We start from the raw sequence: 25371 nt of genomic DNA, 5'->3' as shown, positions 1-25371 counted from the left end.
GGACTCGTCTCCCCATGACATGGATCCAGACTTCAGGACAATCCCGTTAGTATAGAAGGGCACAAGTGCATGTAACACACTCAAGATTCTGTGTGTGAACTCAACTGCTAAGTGTTGTATTGCACTCTTAATACACACTGTGGGAACTTGGGAGTTTTTGTTTGGTGATGGTTTGAATCGGATGCCTCCACGAGAGTCACAATTGGTCAGGGTTGCCATTTCAGCGTGAGGTCAGCCAAAGCCAGTCAGTGAGTGGACCCACTCTGGCAGAGAGCGCGCCTGGGTGGGAGTCGTCCCCCTCCACCCCCTCCGCACCGCTCCACTCCGAGTTTTCCCCACCTCTCTTCCTGGGTGATTACACAGCCAAGCTCTGCCTGTCCAGGCGGACACTGCCGTGGTGCTCATTAGTGACCGAGCATGGGTGCCTGTAGCACGCAGAACACTCGCCACTGAGAAAAGGACTATCCAACTCCAGGATGCCAGAATTGGAACCGCTGAAGTGAATTTATTTTTTATTTTAATTTTTTTGGCTCCAAGAAGGTTTGGGTCCATCACTTTTGCCATGGAGTTAAGCAGAATACATTCAAATTTCCACAAAGTCCTCTTCATCACTATGATGATGTTCAAATGGGGTGAGTCCAATCTACTATTTTTGCATCAGAAAATGTACAGCACCTGTGTAGTCTAACACAGGTTCCAATTAACGTTTTCATGAAATTTCTGGAGGCTGGAGGCTGTATTAGTGTCGTTCTCTATGCTGTAAAAACAACCTGTTGAGCAGTCAGATTTACTCATTAACTCACATTTCTCTCAAAAATCTTTGAATACAGCAAATAAGTGTAAGTAACCCTAAACCCAGATTATATGATGTTTAAATACAATATAATCAAAACAGATTTTTATGGTAAGTATGGTGAAGTAGGTTTCTAATTATCTAATGTTTATAATATCGAAACACTCTTTACTTCTTAATGTAAAAAATATTCTTAGTTTAAAGATTATGCATGCAGCCACAATATTACCCCCCTCCCCTAAAAAAATGGTTTATAATAGAAAATCTAAATTGCGGAAACTTCAACTTTTAAAATTGATCAATGATCTTTCTTTGCTGTCCACATCTCTCTCTCTTTCTGTAGTAATTGGACCACTTGTTGCTAAGCTTTAAAACTAGTGCCCCCCCCCCCTCCTTCTCTCCCACTCGTGTTTGGAGTGGTGCAGATGGGTATGCGGTGCAGCCGAGGGGCTTGGGAGGCTCTTTTCTTCTTTTGGCCTATTTCCCCCCCTGCACCCCCATAAGAGAGTCTGGAATAGACAGCTAAGGGGGTTGGCCGCTGCCATTGTTGGCCATTGCCATGGCAACAGGTTCAGAGTAATTTCGAGGGCATTATGGGGTGCCTATGAAGGACTGGAATTTTGGGCTAATCACTTTTAACGAATGCTGTTTGCTTTGGCCACCAACACCCCTTGTTTGGAGGAAAACTGTTGTTGTCAGATTGAAATCACAAACTTCACCAAACATGTAGAAGTTTCAACAGCAGAGCCTAAAGCATGCATGAATAAACTTAAAAAAAAAATAAAAAAAAACAATCACTAAAAAAGGAAATATCCTAGACCAAATGTTCTTTTATGGCAGACAAACATTGCAGAGGATCAAACGTATGTAGTTTATCTCATGTGCAATTATCAGTTTCATTAGTTTCTATTAGTTTAGATCTGTGAACTTTCCTCAATATTCTGAGTTAATGTTTGCAACATCTTTTGCAATCACACATAATAAGCAAGAATGTAGAGAGAATGTAACATACATCTTTACGTAACTCAGTTTGCATGCTAAAGTGTTTGTTTTGGAGTATACAAGTTCACTCCTAGGCCAACGCTCCCCAAAGGGACCTTTTGAATTATCGCTGGTTGGATCCTCTAGTTAGATCCCACTGTGTTCAGTAAAACAAACAATCTGTTGTCTAACAAACAAGTACGGATATTACCTTTTTATCCCAGTAATGAGTTTTGTGTGTGTGTTAGTGTTTAGTCAATGGCGGGCAAAGGTTATGGTGAAAGTTTATTTACATCTCTCACCCCCTGCAGTATGTGAAAATAGACAGAGCGCAGGACTTGGAGTCCTCAGTCATGTGTCAATGGCAGTCTCCCTTTTCTCTGCCTCTCTCTCTCTCTCTCTCTCTCTCTCCTCTCTCCCATTCTAGCAGGCCACAGGTCATCAGATAGCCCAGGGCCACCCTTCACTGTCTTAAGGTCCCCAGGCCTCCCTTCACCTCTTAAAGTAGACACACTGATTAAGGAGAGATGCATTCCTCAGGCAAGATCAGAGAGAGGGAGAGATAGATAGAGAGAGAGGGAGGGAGAGAGAGATAGATAGAGAGAGAGAGAGAGATGGAGGGTGAACAGGTTCATGGGTTCATCCGTGTGATGACCACCAAGGGGCTCCCAGACACAGAGCCTCTCTCTGGATGGTTTACTTAGGCACCACAATAGAGCATCTGGCCCGTTTGGCCACAGTCGGCTGCGCCATCCAGCACGCATGACTTCAGCTCCAGTATCCCCTCTGTGAAGGCTGTCACGACACCAGGCTCTCCCAGAGATGCTCGCGCGGTCAATCAGAACCTAGATCCACAAGAAAACCTCACCACAGGTGGACCACATGCTGTTAGATATAATGTGCAATGCTGATACCTGCTTGATATCCACACAGCTTGTCTCTGTTTCCCCATGTTATTCCAGGCTTGTTTTCCAGAGGTGGCTGTGGTTTGGATAAGGTTATTTCATGGTTTGGATAAGGTTATTTCATGGTTGGCTTCACTCTGCGGCATTAGCTTCCTCTTTCTCTGGTAGTGAGTCTGGAGTGATCTCGAAAAGCTGATCTAATTGAGAACAGGGTTTTCTTTTCCTATAGGAAATGAGGATGGAAGCAGTGTTTGTGTTGTGTTTGTTAAATCTATATAGTATGGTGTAATGCCGTAAAAAAACAGAAACACTTTCATATTATATAGGTGTTCAAATATAAAAGTTTAATGGACATTCCAAAAAACACCTCACAAGGAGATAATTCAACCAAGACAAATAACATGCAGAACATCCTTCAGGTTGTGCATTTTCAAAACGTGACATGTTGCATGGTGATATATTTTGCCACAGTGTGCAGTCAACCTGAGTGACAGGCTCAATCTTAGCGCCGCAGTCTCTCAACAGATCTGGCATCTCAGAGATACCCGCGACCCAAACATGAGTATATCCACATACACCGTGTAGACAAGGCCCAGACAACCCTGCACACACATTTAAGAGGTGTGTGTGTGTGTGTGTGTGTGTGTGTGTGTGTGTGTGTGTGTGAGTGAGTGGTGAGAGTGTCACAGCCACGGCTGGGGTGGCTAGGCACGCTGTTCACAGATAAGTGGCATACCAGCGCAGATACCGCCGATACCGCCAGGGTGGGGGCGCTGACACCACAATGGGGGGAATGTCTTAGCTATGACAGGGCCCCTGCTGTCCGTCAGAGTGGCCGAGAAGAGAGATAAGGCAGGTGAGAGAGATGGCTGCTGCCAAGCAACAGACGGGCCCCTGACACACACACGCACACACACACCACAACCCCCAGATTCTTACCCCTCCACCCTCCCTACCCCCGACAGGGCCTCCGCCACCCCCACTCACGTAACCTCTGCTTAGGGATCAGTCTGTGCCATTCTGTGCTAGGCATGTGGGTGATTCATTGGAGGCCTGTATATGTGGGTGTGAGTGCTTGTGTCTGTGTGTGAGTGCTTGCGTCTGAGTGTGTGTGTGTGTGTGTGTGTGTGTGTGTGTGTGTGTGTGTGTGTGTTCAGTGAGAGGTCTAAATGGCTGAAGTCTTTTGATACATCATGATTCATTTCCTCAAGTGAATTTGGAATGACATGCTTACAGATTTGAGGCTTGAACATGTGAAATAAATCCCCACCTCCAGTCCAAAGTCTGCCAAGACGCCGTCCGAATTTCCACACTAATCCAATGCTTTTGAACTGTGGTCGTAGTTTGTCACCACATATATATGCAACAGCAAGAGGAGCCGTGCACTTGTGTGCTTGTGTGTCCATGTGTGTATCTGTGTGTTTGTGTGTCCATGTGTGTGCGCACATAGATGTGTGAGGCTACTTAGTCATAATCCTTGAAGGTATCCTGCTATCAGGAGCTTAGGGCAGCTGGACAGGGGGGATGGACCGGCGATCCTTGCTGATTACTGCAGAGAAAGCCTGCGGAGGTCAGCGGGGCCAGTGGTGTCTCGGCCCTGACCTGGACGGCATCCATCCAAGTGGCACCTGGACAAGCCCTGATCTGACAGCTCTGCAGCAGGCACACGGAGGCACACCCACCAGGCAGCACATTTCCTACTGATAAGGAAAGAGGATATCGCTATTTGTTATGAGATACTAAGGGGAGGACATGTCTTTGAGATGAACAAAATCACTTTAGAGTGTCTTTATGTGAGAGAGGAGTGCAAGAGTTCAGTCACTCCTGTGGAATGCATTTATGTGGAAATGCCAGATTACTCTCGATTCCATTGCATCATTTATTTTACCAGGGGCAATGAACTTTAATCTGCATTACATAAACTCAGTAGAATCCTCTCCTAAATTATCTTAAATACTATCCTCACTGAATAATAATAAAAAATACTTCAGATGGGTGCTTCTACTCCTCTGTTAAAGGTGATGATAAAGCCTGCAGTCTCCTATACAACTGAAGTCCATTTTGTGCACCAGATGTACCAGATAGTACATCAGCAGTATATTGAAATCTGATGCTGGGGAACATAATAGTGACCGTTTCAAATGAGTTTTTGAATTGACTTATTAGTCAGTCCATCCACCTACTGGACTAATCACCTCCCACTAAGATGCACACAGCAGGACACTTGCAATTGCTTTATGGACTCATCAGCCGATTAGGGCGGCGTTGGGATTTTTGATTGTTTTTTTTATTTGTTAGTTTTGATTTATTCACTTCGTTTTGTTATGGATGTGTGTTTGAGAGGCAACGGAAGCAGACTAAGCGGACTCGACCAATCTTACGCCTCGATGTCGTGCCAACCGGCAGATTTGCGGGCCGCTGGCAGCCGAAGTGTGAACCTGCCGTGAAGACGGCCAGCTAGGCCAGGCTGGCGCCCTCGGAGGCTTTCCACCAGGGGGTTAGCACGAGGTGAAGCCGCTTGGCACCATCTCCAACTGTGTCCCTCACCCCTCACCCCCTCCTCCTCCTCCTCCTCCTCCTCCTCCTTCACCACCTCCATCACCTACTCCTCCTTCATCCACCCACACCACACCACCCCACCCCCGCATCAAGTCACGTCTCCCAGGCCACAGCTGAGTGAGATGGAGGCAGGTCCCAGGGGTCAGCGGGGGTCAGCAGCCCTGACTGAGCCAGCCGCATAACTTCACAGGCTGCCACGGCAACTGCTGCTCTTTTCTTCTTTTTTTTTTTTTCCCTGGACAATTCCGGCTGGAGTCATGTGTTCACTGGTCCCTTTCCCGGACTCCGGGGGATGGGGAACCAAGTGACCAGAATTGAGAAGAGGTTTTGTTTTTTCTCTTCAGCAGGTGGAAATGTCTCAGCGCAGCTCCTAGAAAGAGACAAAGATACTCGGGCTGGGAAACGCTCGGGCACTCCTTCTTCCTTTCAGCCATGTGACAGAACTTTGTTTGGTTGGGAGGGGGGGGGCACTTTGGGAGCGGGCTTAGCGTTTCTGAGTTTCTCTGTGGCATCTGCTTTTGTTGCTCTGAGAATCACATCACTCCATAAGCTCTGTGTGTTGTGACGGAGCGTTCAGCTTGCAGGCTAGCAAGCTGATAAAGAGATTTCTGGAGCCCTGGTGCTAACTCTTTGATGTTGATTAAATGTTTTGTTTCACACTTTTCTTCACCACAGAAACAAAATTATTCATTAAAAATGGATTAGGTTAAAACCTTAAATTCCATGTCTGATAAATGCTCCCCATTTACAATGGACAACTTGTGTCTGTATTTCTTACTTGGTCAAGGCCATTTATGTGATAGTTCTCTTTTGTTAGGGAAATAAGTCTTTAACAAAGAGTGGCATGATTGAAGTCACTTTCCCAGCAGTCACATGTCTGCCTGGTGCATTCAGAGTGTAATTGGTTTATATAGGAAGGACGGCTCCTGGATCGGGCCGCAGTCGGGAGCTAATAAGGCTCCTTTATTCCACTCTTAATGGAGCATGTGGCTCGGCCCTCTCCCCGCCTCACGCCGGGCTCTGCTCTGCCCCCTCCTTAATCACGAGAGGTGCCCCTACGGCACCGGGTGTGCCCACGCCCAGTGGGCAGCTCAGGCCAGATCAGTGTCACAGGACGGGCAGTTTGAACGGAGGCCCAGCCGCTACCTTACACGACCCACGTCCACAACCCTGGTCTCACTTAACACCCAGTCAGATGCCAGCACTGGTTCCAGGGGCAGATTAAGACCAAAGCCATCTGTTGCTTGGAGCCCGCAAGGTGAACCTGCTCTTGTGCCCACAAGGTTAATCGAAAGGAGTGCTGGGACTATGTCCACATTGGGTCCTCTAGAACCCCCAACCCCCCCCCTCCCTTCCCACACACACACACACGCTGTGTACAGCTGAGGCATACATGATGCTGTTCTCCACCACACCAGCATGTTTCTACATTCCTGACTCCAAAGCCCTCCCTCTGTCTCTTTTCTGGTCGTTAATATCTTCCACTCGAATGAAAATTTGGGCGCAGAACACTGATCAAAGTGCGGGGGATGGGGCCCCGGGTCGGGGGCGCGGGGGGGTTGGGGAACGGGGTTGGCCCGTTCTGTGGAATTCGCAGTGACTCAACAAAGCTTTCACACCATTGGCTGGTTGTTATAGACAACGGATTGCCAGAAATCCCCCCTCTTGCCTCTTCTAAATGCATTCAGCCTCGTTCACATAGAAAGGCCAGCTGAGGAGGCCCAGACAGCAGTCCAGCACCTATCAGCATTGTAACACACACACACACACACACACACACACACACACACACACACACACACACACACACTCTCACTAGTAAGTCATTTATGTAGGGCAACTATGCCAAGTCTGTTCCCTGGGTGTGAAACTTTCGCTGGGTACCAAATTAAAACACAATAGGATGAACAGCTTTGATAAAAAAAAAAATCTAAAGGAATTGGAAAGCGCCACACAAAGCACATGCTGATGACCTAATCCCTTATACTGTGAGAGTGTTGAAAAACTCCTTGCATTGTTGCCGTCTATGGATCATTAGAAATGTAATGGGCCATGTAACTGGCCCAGATTCATTAGGTTGAGTTTTCCAGTTTGGGATTCCCAGCAGGAAGGGAGGAAACATGAGCAGCAGGGTGTTAAATTGGAGATATGGGATGGATCCGCCCTGCGCACATCAGACTTGGGGAAAAAAAAAAAGCAGGGCAGTTAAACTTTACCTTCTAGCCAGAGACACAGTCCAGCACGCTGTCAAGGGTTACCCTGTGGACCGCTCGTGAGTGTCTACAACAAAACACAAACAACTAACGACTGCAAACGGTGTTAATCAAACGAATTAAGCAAACACTCGTAACGAGAAGCTTTGAGATTCATTAGCTGGCTTTCTCTCCGCGGTGCTGATTAGCCTTCTTTCTCACGCCTTTATTTACTGTTGTTTTTGTTGTTGTGCTGTTTGGTTGATTTATCGCCCAGAGGGTGGTCCAGGTCTTGCCCCCCCAGAGTGACAGGCAAAGATTAGGCTTTGAGTCACACCAGATGCCTATTGTTAAGAGGCCGTCAATGAGCATGACTCCAGCCGCTGAAGACAAAGCGAGTGGAAAGTGGGTTTGTGCCGTGGGACATTCTAGGTGAGGCTCTCACGCTGAGGGGCCCTTTGCCGTGACAGAGGCCGTTAAATCTCCAGACACTCGGGGAGTCTTCACGGCACAGTTGGAGCGTTAGAATTACTGTAGGACAGGGGAGGATTTAGAGGTCTTGGTAAACACACACACACACACACACACACACACACACACACACACACACACACACACACACACACACACAGGCTACTCCGTGGAGTCCATTCAGCCAATTTGAGACAGTGTTTCAAATCCTTGTGACCTGTGAACTTTGTGAAAGTTTACAATCAGAGAGAGTTTCTTGTCTCCTTTTAAAGGTCCACCCACTGGTGTTTATCAGAAGAATTATTCTTATCAAAGTCAGTTTTAGGCAACAATTTGCCTGAATTGAGATAATCTGGCTTAACCTGTCACCAACTGTTGCACAGCAGGTTCCACGTCGGCCTTCACCCTGTTTTTGGTTTACAACATTTGTCCATCAGTGAAATCCTATTGTTCCCCAAGACAAATGATCCATGTGTACAAATTTGCACCTACTGTACCTTTTCTTACAGGGACATTCTGCACAGCCACATCAGACATGTGCACGTCCTCTCCTTGCCAAAATGGAGGCACCTGTGTGGACACCATGGACGACTACGTGTGCCTGTGCGACACGCAAGAGGAGGTGCGGTACATGGGGAAGGACTGCGACGAGCTGTACGACGCCTGCCTATACGCACCCTGCCCTGAATGTGAGAGCACCCCTGGCACCGCGGACTACACCTGCATCTGCCCCGACGGCTTCGCCGGAACCAACTGCACTGAGGACGTGGACGAGTGCGAGAGCAACCCCTGCGACAGCGTGCGGACGGAGTGCGTGGACGGGGTCAACGGCTACTCCTGCTACTGCCCGACGGGCTTCGGGGGCGAGGACTGCAGCTTACGCGTGGTGGACTGTACCGACGAGCCCTGTAAAAACAACGGGACTTGCTCGCGGCTGCCCGATGGCTACGAGTGCCACTGCGCCACGGGGTTCGACGGGGACAACTGCGAGGAGGATGTCGACGAGTGCCTCTCGCACCCGTGCCAGAACGGGGCCATCTGTATGGACGGCGTGGCGGAGTTTCACTGTTTCTGCGTGCCTGGTTTCCAGGGTTACAACTGCGAGATTGACATCAATGAGTGCGCGTCGCATCCCTGCGAGAACAATGGCACTTGTGTCAACCTGAAGGATCGCTACATCTGCGAGTGTCTGCTGGGGTACACAGGTGCGAATACCTTTCCTCAAATTCAAACGTCCAACCAACACCCACTTATGAATTCAGCACGACTTCACTGAAGCGCAGAAATGATATGGGCAATATCATTCCTCAAAACTGTCACGTCCATTACATTGTTGGCGTTATGGATGTGACAGTTTTGCGCGGAATTGCCCATATTCTCTTTGCCTTATGTTCGATCATACAATCAATCATAATAAGCATTTGAGATAGTGGAGTCTGTTTGCTTGCAAGCAACTCCTTTTCTGGAAAGATTTGACTTGGCTTTTTCGAAAGTATGTGCTGATCTGAAGTGAGACAGTGATGCATTCTGGAAGATGTAGTTTGACTCAGGCCCCCTTATCAGCACTCTGAAGCTTTCATAGCCGTTTCCCACAGAGTGAAGGAAAACACACCACCTCTTTTCTCTCCTCATAAGTGAGAAGGCCTGTAAAACATCAGGAGGCCTGGCTGGTATCTGTGGCACACGGGGAAAGTACAGCAGGAATGCATTCCTCAGGTCATGCATCAGCCAGAACAACCCCACTGGCTGTAGACTCTCAGACAAGTAAAGAGGACACGCCATGTTTGCCAGTGTCTCATAATGAAAGCCAGTTATTGATGAGAAATAGAGGTTTTTGGTGTTAGAAACGGAAAATGGCCCGTATTTTAATAAAATAATACATTGAACGTCCAAAAAGGCTAGTTGGCAGGGCACTGTGATTTAATGATTTGAAAGGGACCACACTAACAGATACTCTGTGGTTTCCATTTTGTGGTTGTAATTTTTTTTCTCCTGAATACCTTTGGCCAGGGATGAACTGTGAGGTGGAGATTGATGAGTGTGCCTCAAGCCCGTGTCACAATGGAGCTACCTGTCACGACCTGATTGGTCTGTACACCTGTGAGTGTGTGCCTGGCTTCGAAGGGCTGGACTGCGAGATTGATATTGATGAGTGTGAAAGTGACCCCTGCCTCAATGGAGCTGCGTGCATTGACATGGTGAACAGGTAACAGCTCACCCTACAACAGTCCACATTCTCCTGATCAGTGGGAAAATAAACATGTGTAAACCAATAAGTGATAAGTGAAGAAGTATAGTTCTACTTACAATATGGTCAAGCATCATATGTGGAATGAAAATGATCTGTAAACTGATATTTAATGGCACATTACAATGTAGAAAAATGGATGTGCTCACACATAACCATCCCTTTGGCGTGTTTCAGTTATGAGTGTGACTGCTCAGGCACTGGCTTCATGGGAGACCACTGTGAGGAGGACATCCCCGAGTGTGCTTCACTCCCATGCCAGCATGGGGGCACCTGTGAGGAGGGCACCAACGAGTACCACTGCACCTGCTGGGAAGGTGCTACACCCAAGTTCATACACTCCGATTTATGGCGCCGGAAGCTTAAAATTACATTTCTTTTCAATTTAAGAGGGCAATTCCATGCAAAACTGTCACATCCATAACAGCAACTAAATACTATGGCATTGTGTTGGCATTATGGATGTGACAGTTTTGCGTGGAATTGCCCAACATTAGCTTTTTAAACATCTGTTCTCTTTACCATGATATTGACAACATGAAATGTGCACTCAAGAAAGTTAAAAGACCATGTACTGAGATGAGCTTGTTTAGTAGAAGACTATAGGTGAAACATCTTGAAAGGGTCAAGTGTCACGATTGAAATGACTGGTGGAACTTGCTGTTAGATTGGCGTGCATCACTGTCGGTCTGTGTGAGCTGGCTAACATAATGGTCGTTCCAGGTTATGAGGGAGACAACTGTGAGGTGGACATTGACGAGTGTGCGGCTGGCCCCTGTCTGAATGATGGCGAATGCTTCCAGAGGTCTGACCCTGCCAGCTGGGAGGAAGGCTGGGAGTTCAGCTACGCACATGCAGCTGGATATGTCTGTCAGTGCCAGCCTGGCTTCACAGGTTGGTCATTAGTCTGAGAGCACACTAGAGTTGGAGGGCCTTCTCTTCTCGTTTGATAGGAATTTACTATACTACTATACATGTTAGTATGTGCAACTTTATAATTTGGACTAGAAGGATTAGAAAATAGAGAAATCTTTTGCTGTTAGCTAATTGAATTTGGACTTTTAAAGCCACTAAATGTAATGGTCAGGGGTCAGGTCAGAATCTGTAAATGTGTTACTCAGCCAAGCTTATACATAACGTTTGTGAAGCTAAACCTCCTGCTTATCCATAGGAGAGAACTGCTCAGTCGACATTGATGAATGTGAGTCTGAGCCGTGTCAAAATGGAGGGACCTGTGAGGACCTAGTCAATGCATATATGTGTGTCTGCCCTGATGGGTTTACAGGTATGTACATTTATTTCCACATTCTCTATAGTAAACAATGACAACATTAACAGTTGTAAATATTTCAGTGACTGGTTCATGTCTCAGTTAAACACTTCATACTATATACTATATATGTAAGTTCCAAGATACAGTATTTAGATTTGTACTGTATTCAAGGTTGGATCCCTTTGGAACAGAAAGGTCTAGAAGACAAAAATAGAACAGGTTGATGCCTTTTCTGAACCTGACGGTTTTCCTCCTTGTGGAAAAGGTGACTCCTGTGAGGTGAACATTGATGAGTGTGAGAGCCAGCCGTGTCAGAACGGAGGCTCGTGTGAAGACGGGGTGGCCTCCTACACCTGCCACTGCCCTGCGGCCGAGGCGGGCGAGCTGCCCTGGGGCAGCCACGACTGCGACGTCCAGCTCCTGGGCTGTGTAGAGCACGAGTGCCTGAACGCCGCCGCCTGCGTGCCGTGGCTGGAAGGGGACGAGCACCAGCACACGTGCCACTGCCAGCCCGGCTTCTACGACGAAGTCTGCTCCACCCCGACCACCTTCTCCTTCTCCGTGCCCGGCTTCGTCCTCGTGGAGGTGCTGCTCCCCGAGCGGGAGCGCAGGGACGTCGGCGGCGATGGCGGAGGAGGAGGACCCAGCGTCCGCCTGCGCTTCCGCACCACTCTGCCCGACATGACGCTCTTCTACCGGGGCGACGCCGAGAGCTACCTGTCCCTGGAGATCGTGGACGGAGGGCTCAAAGCCAAGGCGGCGTCCGAGGAGATCGCTCTGGAGGCGGCCTTCCCCGGACGCGTGTCCGACGGAGCGTGGAGGGACGCCAGCGTGGTCGTGGGCCGGGGGCTGGCCCTGGTGCTGAAGGGGCCTGGCTGCGACGAGGATGGCTGCTCGACCACGGACGATGGCGGCGGGTCACCCGACGGCCCGTTCTTCCACCACCCGGACTCCTTCACGCACGTCTACATCGGCGGCGCGCCGGACGAGTACCACAAGCACCTGGAGAAGGGCGGAGCCTTCGTGGGATGCATGGAGGACCTGCTCATCGACTCCAACCCCATCCTGCCCCAGAGCCTGCCAGAGGACGCCATGCAGGACATGGAGCTCGGCTGCACCAAGACGGAGTGGTGTGAGGAGGACCCCTGCTCTCAGCGTGGGGCCTGTGTCGACCTGTGGACCAGCTACCACTGTGACTGCCATCGACCTTTCTACGGCAACAGCTGCTTGGACGGTGAGTGGACTGTTCTGCTTTGTATGTCTGAATCTGTGATGACCACATTTTAGGGAGAGGCTGACATATCTTACATTGAAGGTAGAACATGGGAAGGGACACATATTTGAAAGTGTATTTTGGGGGGGCTTTTCCCGCCTCATGCAGATACGGTTGAGTGACAGTAAAGGAGTGGCGGTCAGGATGCTGCTGCTTGCTCCATACCTCCCCCCTGTTGATTTGTCTCAAATGTTCATGCTCTTCCTCTCTGCAGAGTTTCCTTCCTGGACGTTTAGTCACGAGGACACACTGAGCTACGTGTCGTACGACGTGACCGACAGCCATGGCACGGACTTCAAGGTGTCCTTCTTCCTGCGCTCTCTGAAACAAGACGGACTGATCCTTCAGCTCGCCCACCCGGACCAGGAGGATCCCTACCTTAGCCTCTTCCTGAGGCTGGGTCGGGTGATGGTCCTCTCCCATCTGGACGCTTCGCCGCTAATCGCTCCCGTGTTCCTGACGGACGGTGAGAAGCACCTGGTAGAGGTGGATCTAAAAGACGGGATGGTGTACTTTGAGTTCGGAGGCCTGCGCTACAGCTTGGGTGCGTTCCCTGGAGTGGAGGTGGAGGCTGGTGATTTGGCTCATGTTGGTGGACTACCTGAAGGGGAGTTGGAGGAGTGGGGGGGATACTTCAAGGGTTGCCTTCAGGATGTCCGTTTGGACGATGTGCACCTGGATCTGGACGCTTGGAACAGCTCAGTGTATACCACTGTGTACTATCCCAGTGACTCTGGAAACGTGGAGCGGGACTGTCTGAGTGATGACACCTGCAAGGTATGACATCGTACACTAACAGTATCTGCTGGAGCTGAAACTGTGATGGGAAGAGGTGGTGAAATCCTAGCAAACACTAATCCAGTAGCTTTAACATTTCTAACTTTTGTTCCTCAAAATGTATATCTGTTTAGTTCTTGACAAAAAAAAAAACACTTATTGGAAGGTTCAACATCTACTTTAAGTTCTGAACTTGGGATTTCCATGTAATGTGATGGTGTCTGGTTTGGTTTTGAAGGAGGAGCCATGTCTAAATGGAGGAGAGTGCACCATCACCTGGAACGACTTTGTCTGCTCGTGTCCACTGAACTTCACCGGGAAACACTGTGAGACGCGTGTGTGGTGCATGAGTGACCCATGCGTCAATGGGGGACACTGTGTGGACCTACCAGATGGATATGAATGTAAGCTCCAGCATATTGCTCCCCTTTAGGATCCAAAAATAATTACTCCCTAATGACCTTGCGTAGGCTCATTGGCAAAACTTGATTTTTAAAGCATTACTGCCTGTTGAGGCACATGGTTTACTCCTGATGGTCAGTTCTTCTCTGTTTCCACTTGGGTACTTATTGACACAGGCGACTGGATGTTTGCAATTAATCTTCTTAGCATAAGTGTACATTAATGTATATCATAGCACTATGTAATAAAGAGTTTTGTTAGATGGCTGAGTTTAATTAACACCGTGGACTGATACGACCTTTTCTTTCACAGGCATCTCTAATGCGACCTTCGACAACAGTCCACTTCAGTACACTTCCCAGGGTTCGTTGACCGACCCGGTGACCAGCGTCACCATGGAGGTCCGGACGCGAACGGAGAACGGGCTCCTCCTGCATGCCTCCAACGGGGCCGAGCTCCTACTGGTGGGGCTTCTGGACGCAGCGCTGAAGGTGGAGATCCACAGCGAGAACAGCGTGGAGGCGTTGGAGTTTGCCGGGCAGCGGAGGGTGTCGGACGGCCGCTGGCACAGGGTCCAGATCTTCATGACCGACCCCGAGCAGGACGCCTCGCCCTGGGAGATCCTCGTGGACGGCATCACGGACGGGAGCAGCGCCCCGCTACTGGCCGGCGGCCTCCACTTCCTCAACGAGGCGGGTAGGCTGGTGACCCTGGCGGAGAGTTTTAAAGGGTGTCTGGGAGCGGTGAGGGTCGGGGGGGTGTACCTGCCCTTCGTGGATGACCTCCACCCGCCACAGGCCGGCCGCTTCCACCGGGTGGGAGACGAGGCCGTCCACGCTGGGTGCTCCAGCGCTCCCGTCTGCGACTCTGACCCCTGCCGGAACGGGGGCGCGTGCGAGGACCTGTTTGACCTGTTCGGCTGCGCGTGTGCGCCCGGCTGGGAGGGGCTACAGTGTGAGCTGGACACAGACGAGTGCGCCTCGGAGCCTTGTGTCCACGGCCACTGCACGGACTTCCAGGGCAGGTTTGAGTGCACGTGCCACGCGGGTTATGCGGGCACCACCTGCGAACAGGACGTGGACGAGTGTGAGGAGGGCGGCTGTGAGAACGGAGGCACCTGTGTGGACGGAGTCAACCAGTACACCTGCACCTGCCCACCGGACTACAGTGGCCACCACTGCCAGTGAGTTCACCCTGGGATATAGAAATGGAGATATCTTTGTCCATGTTCCAGAATAGTTTTGCCTCACAAAAAACATACATCACTGAACATACAGTATTCTATATGGTTGAACAGACTCATTATAGGTGCCTCTCATTAAGCACACCATAAATACATCTTTCCCTCAAAACATAGTGGTAATACGACTTTTGACATCTTCTTGCAGATGGAACTACCCTCCTCTTCCATGTGAGGAGTTGGAATGTGCCAACGGTGGCACGTGCCATGATGAGGTTTGGGGGGGCACCTGCACTTGCACTGCAGCCTTCACAGGTTATAGGTGAGGTCCCTCATAGAACTCGATATGAACAGATTGTGTACATAACCTTTACCAATAACACAGCCTTTTATGAGTCTTAGCCTGGAATTGAATTTATGGATATACTCTAAGGGCTTATGGCTACTAACATGTCTAGATATACTGTAGTAAACTAATTACTTAAGAAAACTACACTAAACATCGACTTTTCATATTGTCCATTATTTTCATATACGTTGCGGCACCTAAATGGACACTGTGCTGAAGTCTTTGTTCCTCAATTAAAAATGAACTGTGTGTACTGTGTGTACTGTGTGTAAAATGAACACTAATTGGGCCTCACCACAAAGCAAATGTTCTACCTGTTCTATCAAATCACTTCAGCATCTTATTATCTTATCAGTCAGCAAGCTCTCCCAGTCTCTTAAAAACAAACAGTGAGTTGCTTTTGACCTCAGCAGTCAGCACACAAACATATCACTGCACTTTGCACACTGAAGACCCAGTCCTGTCCATCTCCAGTGACACTGCTCTTGCTCCTTGACCGCAGGTGTGAGACAGAGGTGGACGAGTGTGCCTCCAACCCCTGTCTGAATGGAGGGTCCTGCGTTGACCGGCTCAACAGGTTCCAGTGCCTGTGTCCAGCAGGGTTCAGTGGCTCACACTGCGAGACCAGTGTATGCATCACTCTTTTCATCCTAAAGGAGATATGTAGAATACTGTGCATTATATACAGTACAATGAGTACATATGTATAAGCAGTATATATACACTGTCCTAATGTTATAGTGCATGGTGACATTTACTTGTGCTGTGGCTTAACTTGTTTACTCCCTGTGATTGTCTCTTCTTTGTGTGTGTGTGTGTGTGCAGAAGCAGCCCCAGCGCGAGCGCTTCCCTTGGCTGGTGTTGATCATCCCCCTAGTGTGCTTTTGTGTGCTGATCCTGGTCATCGGCTTGATCTTCATTCTGCTCACTGCCCGCCGCAAACGCCAGTCCGAGGGGGCCTACAACCCCAGCCAGCAGGAGGTGGCCGGTGCACGCCTGGAGATGGACAGCATGCTCAAACTACCCCCCGAGGAACGACTCATATGACCCCTCCTCTCCTTCCTTATTCCCTAAAAACACTTCTGTCCCTGCTGAACTGGACATGGACTATGTTTTGAAAGGAGAGGAAACAGATCGCACTAGATCCCTAGAGGGATGGTAGATCCTATGGATTTGAGTTTCAGGACGCCCACTATGGAACTTCCTCCGTGGAAAGTGGTGATGAAGACCACTTGTTTGAGCAGAGTCCCGAGGCTTTGTCCCTGCACAGTTAGTTTGGGGAAGGGGGAGGACAGGAGAAAGGCCTGTATGAAGTCATGATTAGAGAAAGTTCTGTTGGCACATCTGCCCTTGAGCTTTTGGGTTGAAGGTCAGCTCTACTTCATGACAACAGAGACAAAAATGAGCTTTACCCAAAAACTACCCCAGAATGCACTGCGGTGAGCACCCATCCATGTAGAACCCCCAAAGCTAACCACCTCAACTTGATCCCTGGTACGCTGTCCAGATCTAACGCTTGGATCATCTCGTCGGGGGGTTCTTACTTATGGATGTGGATGTTGTATAGTTTGTATATTTTGTGTATATTTTTATCAGACTCTGGACGGAGATGATGGAGACTCACAGACACAAAAGGGAGATTCTACTGGACATTCTTAGACAAGGACGAGTTGCTTTCTTATGTTTACACGCAGTGGAGAGAAAACCCTGTTTCTAAGCAACAAGTTTCTCCACACAAAACTATGGCTTTAGTTGCTGAGCGACCCCCGAGGTATTCAAATGAGCCACTGATCCGACAATCAATAAGAAGTTGTTCGACAAAGTAAATTCCTACTGCAGATTCATCAAACAGTGATATTTGAGTGTGTTAGACTGCATTGGTCCCAAAATAAGAGACAATAATCCTTTGAATTGTTTTGGAGTTCTGGATCACACTAGAACTGCCATGTTTAGTGCCACACTAGTAATCCAGTTTCCTCCTACAAATGATGTCAGCAAAAACAAAATGGTGCTATAAACATTTGAGGCATTTGTATATGATGAAATGAAATGTCGTGGTGTATGTATAGTTCATGGGAACAGACACTTAGAGGAAGTTTCTAGTGGGAATAGGACAGACAGTCCACTCACCCCAGATGCTGTTGCTCTTCCAGTGGTCTCTGAAAGCAATCAGTTAAAAAAACGTCAAACAGTGACAAACAGTTCACATGACCATAACACAGCACAGCCCTATCACTGTAACACTGCACAGAACATTCGGTATACGTATGGCTACATGCTGACCATGGCATTGGCTAACACCAAGAAAAAACATTCTTGCTTGTCTGTCAGTATGTCACAGACACAGTTATGGCATGTGGTTCTTATATGATCATGTCAGCAACTACATGGGTAGGCCTCCTTGACGTCAGTGTTGTCTGAGTGATGATTTCAGAAGTGCATCAAGAGGACCACTTCAGTAGGGCAACCAAACAGGTCAGCCACTGTACCAGCTGGGCTACACACACTATACCAGCTGGGCTACACTGGGCAGAGAGCATGTTGCAACAGTTAGCTTCCATTGTAATCAATGGAACTAGCTACACCAGATGCAGAAGCGGTGCGCACAATCAAAAAAATGAGATGGGTCGTCTAAAACTATGTTTTATGATTCGCAAACAGAATGCGTCAGTTGCATGCCTGATGTAGCCCGGCTGTAAGACTGCAACTCAGGTCAGTAAATGTTTCTCACTGCAATATTCCCACAGCAGTAATATTTGTATATTTGTGTACGGTATGTATAATTTCTTGTGAATACCCCCATACACAAACAAAAATTAAGTGTACAGTGCTACTGGATATGCACTACAACACTACATGAATGTCTCTCTTCACACACACACACACACACACACACACACACACACACACACACACACGTTATGTTAAACACAAATACACAAAAGCAACTTGTGTTTATGAGCACCTTTAATTGAAAACACATTCAGATCAATTTGTGCATAAATATAGTTCTAAAGTAGAAATTAAGAGTTTGGTTCCAAAATGCTATATCTCCATTTTTAAAAACATGAATAAATCATTATGTCAGGTAATATCAATGCAAATGGCAAATTGCAGTTTTGCTGTTTTGATTAAGTGAAGATAAATCAAACAACAATAACCCAATTACAGTTGCACTGAAATTACCTGGAAAACAAATGCAAAAGAAAATTCATTGAAATGGAGGATGTAGCGTTTTGAATTCAAACTCTTCAAATGTCAGCAAACACAAGGTTTTGAACACAACAAAACAGTATGTTCCTGTCTCATCACACCTATTCACTGGGTTTTATGTCTTTCTGTTGAATACATACACAGACAACACCTTTATAAGATTTAACAGATATACTGTAGAACAATCTCTCACCAAGTATTATACAGTTTGATATGTTTTGCCAAACTGCAATGGTACACAATGGTTTTACACAGATTGCTTCAGATACTTATTTAAAATAGAAAGCAAATGTTAAAAGGTTATTATAACAGCAGGTCAGTCTTAGCCTATGAAATTCTTTATAAAGCATTGTTCTCTTTGTTTCAAACTGCTTCAGTGCTTGTTTACTTGGTTTAATACATGTCTTTCACCTAACCTCAGAAAAATGTCTTGTTGGCCTACTGTTTATGGACTTTGCCACCACATTTGTAATGTTTTAATGGCATCACAGGCATTCTGCACTGCACTGAAATATTTCACAGCAATGTTGTACAGCTAGACTGTTATAGACATTTTGTAATGTGAAGTGTGTGTGAAATATTCCAATCAAGAGATTCTCCTAATAAAGAGAAATACTTTGGTATGTCTGGAATGGACAGTGTGGTTCATTAAGGTAGGCTGCTGCTGCTATATGCAGAATTTTGGCAAGCAAAAAAAAAAAAAAAAAAATGCATTGCACTGCACTTTACAGCAGAAATGCAGTAATTTGGACATGAAGCGGCATTGTTGCCTATATGTAGCCTATAGCCTATATAACTGCAAGGGAATTTTAGTTTGTTTTATATCCACATTGCTTATCTTCTTTGAATATATTTTTCTCAATTTATTCCAACTGTTGTTGTCATTATTAATGTTAAGGGCTAATGTCCCTTTCAGAAAATAACCGCATTAAAACTACAGTTATAGTCTGCTGTCATTTTTTTTTCTTTTCAGAACAAAGCATTATGCAGTAATGGTACTACAGTACACAATCCAGCAATGCAGTAATTTCCAAGCCTACTGTGCAATTACAATGTCATTTTTTAATGTCCAAAATACTGCATTACTGTTATAAAATGCAAGGAAAGGCAAAATTTGCATTTGCAAATTTTTTTTTTTAAAAAATATCAAATTTGATTTGGATTCTTACATCTGGCTATATAGGCTTACATTTGCTCACATTCATGATCATGTGGTAGGAATGGATCAACAGCTGATGTGACCACAACATAATTCCTAATGAATGCTCCTGTGCTTCACATACTCTAAGTCAACGTTTTTCCCGAAAGTCTTAAAATAGACCCAGTCTGTATTTTATACACAAGCATTAGCCTATCTGTTTAAGTCAGTGAGCCCATACCATTGCATCGTCAGTTGCTCTGCTGCCTTTAGGACGATCTTATTGAAAGATTGACATGGACAGGTGTCAGGCTACAGCTGAACAACTTCCGGAGGACGGGAGAGGATTTCCACAGTTCCACCGACTGGACTGTTTCAGAGTACATTTTTGGAAGAAATGCTGACATGTCTTTTAACATGATCCTTTCAGTAACATATGATGAAATCAACGAGAGCAACACGTTCACTAACGGGGATTGCATTTCTGGCCACGTCACTTTAGATGTTACGAAGAAAACGAAAATAAAGTCCTTTCGGATTAAACTCAAAGGGAAAATAAAGGTTCAATGGAGGGTAGCATGTAGTCGTGGAATAAGGCCATCATCTAAGGGCTACGACGACGAAGAGACACTTATCAAGTCAGTCCAATACTTTGTTGGAGGTAAGTGACGCGTGTTTTCGTCCCTTTAAAAGAACAAAGCAACAGACATTTACCCTCATATTCATAAGTGTTGCTGTCTAGAATATTAGGCCTATAGGTTGGCATATAACCCAGATAGCGAAATCAGATTGGCAGACAGCGGACCGCTGGTGTATAGGCTGCCGGTGGAGTGCCACTTGTGGTCCGCCACTGGACCACCATCTCCTCAAATTTAATTTGTCATAAATACTAATAAAATGTATTAAAATGATATATGGAGTATAACTGAACAAATGAAAAAGACTTTAGACCAATAGTGGCAAAATATTGGGCAATTTGTCTGCAACCCGCCAGCTGACCGCCAGATCTGCCCCCAGTGCCCCCTTGCTATCTGGGTTATAGTCTATATCCATTCATAGCCTACTATTGACGAAGTGAATGTTTTGTCAGACTAGGCATATTAGGCTTACTCAATTGTAACATCCCCAGGCTTTTTATTATGACATAGCACACAATTAAGGGAGATTTTGCAAATATTTGACCTAAGAACAATCATTTGGCTAAGCAGTAGTCACTGTCACTTTACTTAGAGCTGACAAATAACACTTATGATATTCCAGCTGTTTATAATTGTGTGCTGTACGGAGATGTATAAATTATTATAACTTTATTACATATTATAGCTATAGATATATATAGGACTACAGTAGAAGTCAAAACTCTATGCATCACTATACGCATTCAGCAAAGCAAAGTAGTTATAATGCATCATAAAACTGACAAGTGAGTGACAAGTGAGTAGGCAGGTCTTGACATATTTATAATGCATTATTCAGATTAAAATTATAATCATTCAAAATTGGCTGTCATAATGCATCATGAAGTTGGTTGACTTGTGAATACATATAGATGGTAATAAAGAGCATTACAATGCTTTATAGACACCTTATAAAACATTATGAATGCATTCATATGGCGTTATAAATACAACCTTTATAGAAAGTGTTATCGATTTCTGATAGATGAAAATAATGGTGCATATGATATATTGAGGAATGAACTCGAGAGATGAGACAGTGTGACTAATAGAGGCATTCACTGATGATGTCCCAGGAGAATGAGAGAGGAAAGAGAGGAATTAGCCAAATTGAAATAGATTCCCTACACTGAGCTGAGATCTAAGACGACCAGTAATGGTGTTGAAGGGAAAACTAAGCTAAACTAAACCTTAAATGAAATCTGTTGGATTTCTGAAAACGGTCTTAACACTGGAAGGTACCAAATCAGCAAAGTTGTTGTAAGTGTTTAAGTTAGGCCTAGTTCGGTATTGAGACCCCATGATATGTTTTCATTTTGTTTTATCCATAAAAAGACTCTCACAGAGTCTGGACATTTATGTATTTTAATTATAAATCATGTTTCATCAATAATTTGTGTAGATGCTGTGGATGTTCTTTTGGCCTACAGGAAAATTGTTTTACAACTTGCTCTACCTTAGCAGTACTAATCATACTTTTTCCCTTTATACTGGTGCTTGTTGTAAAAATAGGCTACTAGGAATAATATCTACAGATCTATCTGGCACAATGTGAAACAATGTCATTTTTTACATGAACTCTTTGCAGGTGACCTTGGCACTCCACTATTGACAGATCACAATGGGCAGCCTTGTAAGTATGGTAAAGTAGCATATCAAACTGTATGCGTATGTTTTTCTAATAAACCTGTTTACATTTTCAAAAACACCCAAATTTGTATATTTCAGATTCCAATACAATTGCACCAGGACGTCACCTATTCCCCTTTACCTTTGATCTACCTCAAGAGTGTGTAAATTCTTAAATTCAAATAAATAAATAAATAAATATAAAATCCTTGGTATGTCCATTTACATGTTACCATGTTTTATATTTTCTCTTTTAGAAAAATGCCTCCTTCTTTCAAAGGAGTGCATGGCAAGATTGTTTATTTCCTGGAGGCTAAATTGACAAGATTGATGCGGATATCAAGCAAAGACAGAATAGAGTTCACCTTTGTCCCAAAACCCAACCCTAGCAACAGAGTAGCGCAGGTAACATTTCTATGCACATTAATCTTGATCACTTGGCTGACATTTTCTGAAGGTTTTGAAGGTAAGATTATTTCTTGAGTAGCAAAACAATACACATAATCTTAGCAACATCTCCATTTTGCAACTTAATCTCTAAGGCCAGTTTGCAGTTGCCTTTTGCATGTTATTATTAGCATTTTACACTCATATGTAAACATATATGTGTATGTAAACAGAATTCAGACATTTCTTGTAAAGTACATGTCACAGAGATACATTTGACTTAGAAATAAAATTGGTGTTCATTATTCATCCGAAAAATAAACTATTTAGAAATAAGCTGGTTATTGTTTTTCATCAGGATGATTTCACAGACAAGAGCTGGACCTTCCAGGATGGGATTGTGTCTAATATAAAAGCAGGCAGGAAGTGTCATTTAGGTAGGCACCATTTGTCAAGGTCTTCTGTAAAGCCTTTAGGAGCTGTGTGAAGAAGGTTTAAAGACATGTTCCTTCTAGGACGTCAGATGTAACCATACAACACACCATAGTCAGAGAATTTCTGAAAATGTTTTCTAATGGAAGTGTCCAAACAGATCTACCAGAGCAAATTCAACAAGCTCTCAGAATTGCCTGTTTCGTAGGCTACCTAAACCCAATTTACCCCTAAAAATACCCCTTTTTGTCATTAGCCCATATTTTCTTGTCCGTTTGATTTAGGTGTACTGTAAATGGTTTCAATTCATGACATGCCTTCTGCGTAGGGAGCTAGGGATCTAGGGATTGTATTTATATAAATATTAAAAAAAAAAAAAAATTAAATTCCAATTAATTTATCAATACATTTTGCTATGCATGCACACACATTTTTTCTCTGCTGATGCTTGTGTTCAGTTGACACACATACATACTGTTATGTTTCCTGTAATAATGTATAAACATATTTCCAGCATTAATAAATATTTTTTGGGGAACTTTGATGTATGTGATGTGCAGCCTATGGACAATAACATGCAGTACATTGTTACTTCAGTGCCTCAGCATTTGCTCTGACTTTTCCTTCTCGTTTCCTCCTCAGGAGAGGGGCTAACAGTCACAGGAACAACTCAGAACACCTCAAGCAGTCCAGTCAGGCTTAACTTTCGCCTGTGCCAGGTCCAGGAATGTTGTGCACAAAACCAACATTGGAGCCATGACTCCCAAGATGTCCTGATTGAAAGAAGTGACATTATTGGTCCATTTAGGACTGCAAATGTGACAGAAGTGCTGAAAATCCCATGCAACATCCCTGCTTCTCTTCTCAACTGTAGGCTCATGAAAGTAGAGTACAAACTATGGGTAGGCATCCATGAGGGAATAATACTACATAGTTTTATTTTTGCTTTATTTTACATGTTTGCATAATCGGAGTGTTTTGGTAACATATTTGACATGGAATTAGGAGCTTTACAGTACAGACGGTATTATTAATTGCGACTGTATGAAATGCATGCTCTTTACTGCATTTGTCATGCAGGGGAAACTATGGGCCCTGTCTTACCATCGGTGCAAATCAGCACCACCAACACAAATGTCTTTGCTATCTTCAAACTGACACAGTGGTCATTTTTCTATTGTTGGGGATTTTTTAGTTATGCAGGCTGAAAGTAGTTGCACCTACTCATCCTAGTTTGGCCTTCATCAATAGTGCTAAGCTATGGCCAGCCAACGCTAGGCCAAGCATCAAGCAATAGCCCTCAGGTCTGAAGTCAATGGCACAGTATTTCACAGTAAGCCTCCTTGAGAAGCCCAGTAAATTGCTTTTGAAGACTGCTCTGTCAGTGACCTTTACCCACAAAGGTTGCATTGTTAGCGATTTTGTTTTTGATGGTGAATAGGCTTGGTTGTTGATAGGCCGCTGTAGGTAAATCCCCTACCTATAGCACCTCTCATGTATATATCTAAAAACAAGTTATTTTATGCATTATGAACAGGACAGGAATGGGATATGCCCAGTATAGTGAATCCCTAAGCAAAGACTGTGCTGTGTGTTTATTACCCAGTGTTCTTCTGTTTTGTTATTCACTCATTTAAATCGGGGTGAGTGTTGCTGTGGTGTTCATTTCCTCTGCCAATATAATGGTGTTAACATGTGTGAATGTAGAAAGGAAATTGGCAAAATAGTATTGAGAGTATTTAGAGTTTACAGTTTTACCAAAAGTTTATTAGAACAGAGCGTAAAGCATGAATGTGCCATGTGGAACACTTGGTAAGCGCATTGGGTACACATAACACACTGCATATAGTATGTAGCACTCTTTAAGGTACCTGAAGTGCTTTATTGTGAAGGTGAGCCTTCACAATAAGGGTACAAATCAATTGTTTAACTCGAGGGGAGGTGGAAAATGAGAGTATTTCCCAAATGGTGGAGTATCCCTTTAAGACCAAATCTATACTGCTGCTCAGCTTTAATGAGTCCTTTTGGTGCCGTCTGTGAAGCTTACATAAGTGTGCACATCACAGCCACAAAGTTTTCCTCATAAGGTTTCCTTAAAGGATCATATGGATGGTACTTCATTTCTTTTGCAGGTATATCTTGAGGGAAAACATTCGTTCGACTCGATTGTATTTGGCGTGGAACTCCTTCCTCCACGACAACAGGGCGGTCAAAGCAGTTTCTCGGAGCAATCGAGGAGCACCAGCCAAGCGTCTCAGGTTCTCCACTCTTCCTTACTCTGTGGTAGCCCCCTTCCTGCTGACATACACCATCTCTTCACAAAGTAAAATAATGTGTTCTTTTCAAGATACATTTCAAGAGCCAATGGCATATGAATCTTCACTGAGGTTGCAATAAGGTCTGTGCCAGAATATACACAGAAACAAGGCTCAGTTCAAAACAAGAATTGGCAGCTCAACAGTATTTGAACAGCAAATGTTTTACATTTGAAA

At 45.4% G+C, this 25371-nt stretch overlaps 2 protein-coding genes across 2 annotated transcripts; both read left to right on the top strand.

Moving 5' to 3' along the window:
* The first annotated feature begins 419 nt into the window (after positions 1-419).
* crb2a (crumbs cell polarity complex component 2a) lies at positions 420-19241 on the top strand. Its single transcript, XM_048259724.1, has 13 exons — positions 420-632; positions 8411-9106; positions 9912-10107; positions 10327-10466; positions 10873-11043; positions 11321-11434; positions 11688-12656; positions 12910-13472; positions 13711-13876; positions 14187-15057; positions 15263-15376; positions 15906-16032; positions 16229-19241. The coding sequence occupies exons 1-13, from the start codon at positions 563-565 to the stop codon at positions 16448-16450; spliced, it is 4419 nt and encodes a 1472-aa protein (XP_048115681.1). The 5' UTR covers positions 420-562; the 3' UTR covers positions 16451-19241.
* Positions 19242-20065: 824 nt separating this feature from the next.
* LOC125304697 (arrestin domain-containing protein 3-like) lies at positions 20066-25371 on the top strand. Its single transcript, XM_048259166.1, has 7 exons — positions 20066-20415; positions 22020-22064; positions 22160-22220; positions 22318-22465; positions 22806-22884; positions 23522-23781; positions 25012-25371. The coding sequence occupies exons 1-7, from the start codon at positions 20160-20162 to the stop codon at positions 25204-25206; spliced, it is 1044 nt and encodes a 347-aa protein (XP_048115123.1). The 5' UTR covers positions 20066-20159; the 3' UTR covers positions 25207-25371.

Source organism: Alosa alosa, chromosome 12 (genome assembly GCF_017589495.1).
Source record: "Alosa alosa isolate M-15738 ecotype Scorff River chromosome 12, AALO_Geno_1.1, whole genome shotgun sequence".
Lineage (NCBI taxonomy): Eukaryota > Metazoa > Chordata > Actinopteri > Clupeiformes > Clupeidae > Alosa > Alosa alosa.
This window is presented reverse-complemented; position numbering and strand designations above follow the sequence as displayed.

What these genes read in the sequence shown, in the direction of transcription:
- crb2a (XM_048259724.1), top strand. Translation starts at nt 563, where the DNA reads ATGGAGTTAAGCAGAATACATTCAAATTTCCACAAAGTCCTCTTCATC. An exon ending in CTGCCCTGATGGGTTTACAG is followed by an intron (nt 11,435 to 11,687) that starts GTATGTACATTT and finishes CTTGTGGAAAAG; the next exon opens with GTGACTCCTGTGAGGTGAAC. An exon ending in TGAGTGATGACACCTGCAAG is followed by an intron (nt 13,473 to 13,710) that starts GTATGACATCGT and finishes TTGGTTTTGAAG; the next exon opens with GAGGAGCCATGTCTAAATGG.
- LOC125304697 (XM_048259166.1), top strand. Translation starts at nt 20,160, where the DNA reads ATGTCTTTTAACATGATCCTTTCAGTAACATATGATGAAATCAACGAG. An exon ending in CTAGCAACAGAGTAGCGCAG is followed by an intron (nt 22,466 to 22,805) that starts GTAACATTTCTA and finishes GTTTTTCATCAG; the next exon opens with GATGATTTCACAGACAAGAG. An exon ending in AGGCAGGAAGTGTCATTTAG is followed by an intron (nt 22,885 to 23,521) that starts GTAGGCACCATT and finishes TTTCCTCCTCAG; the next exon opens with GAGAGGGGCTAACAGTCACA.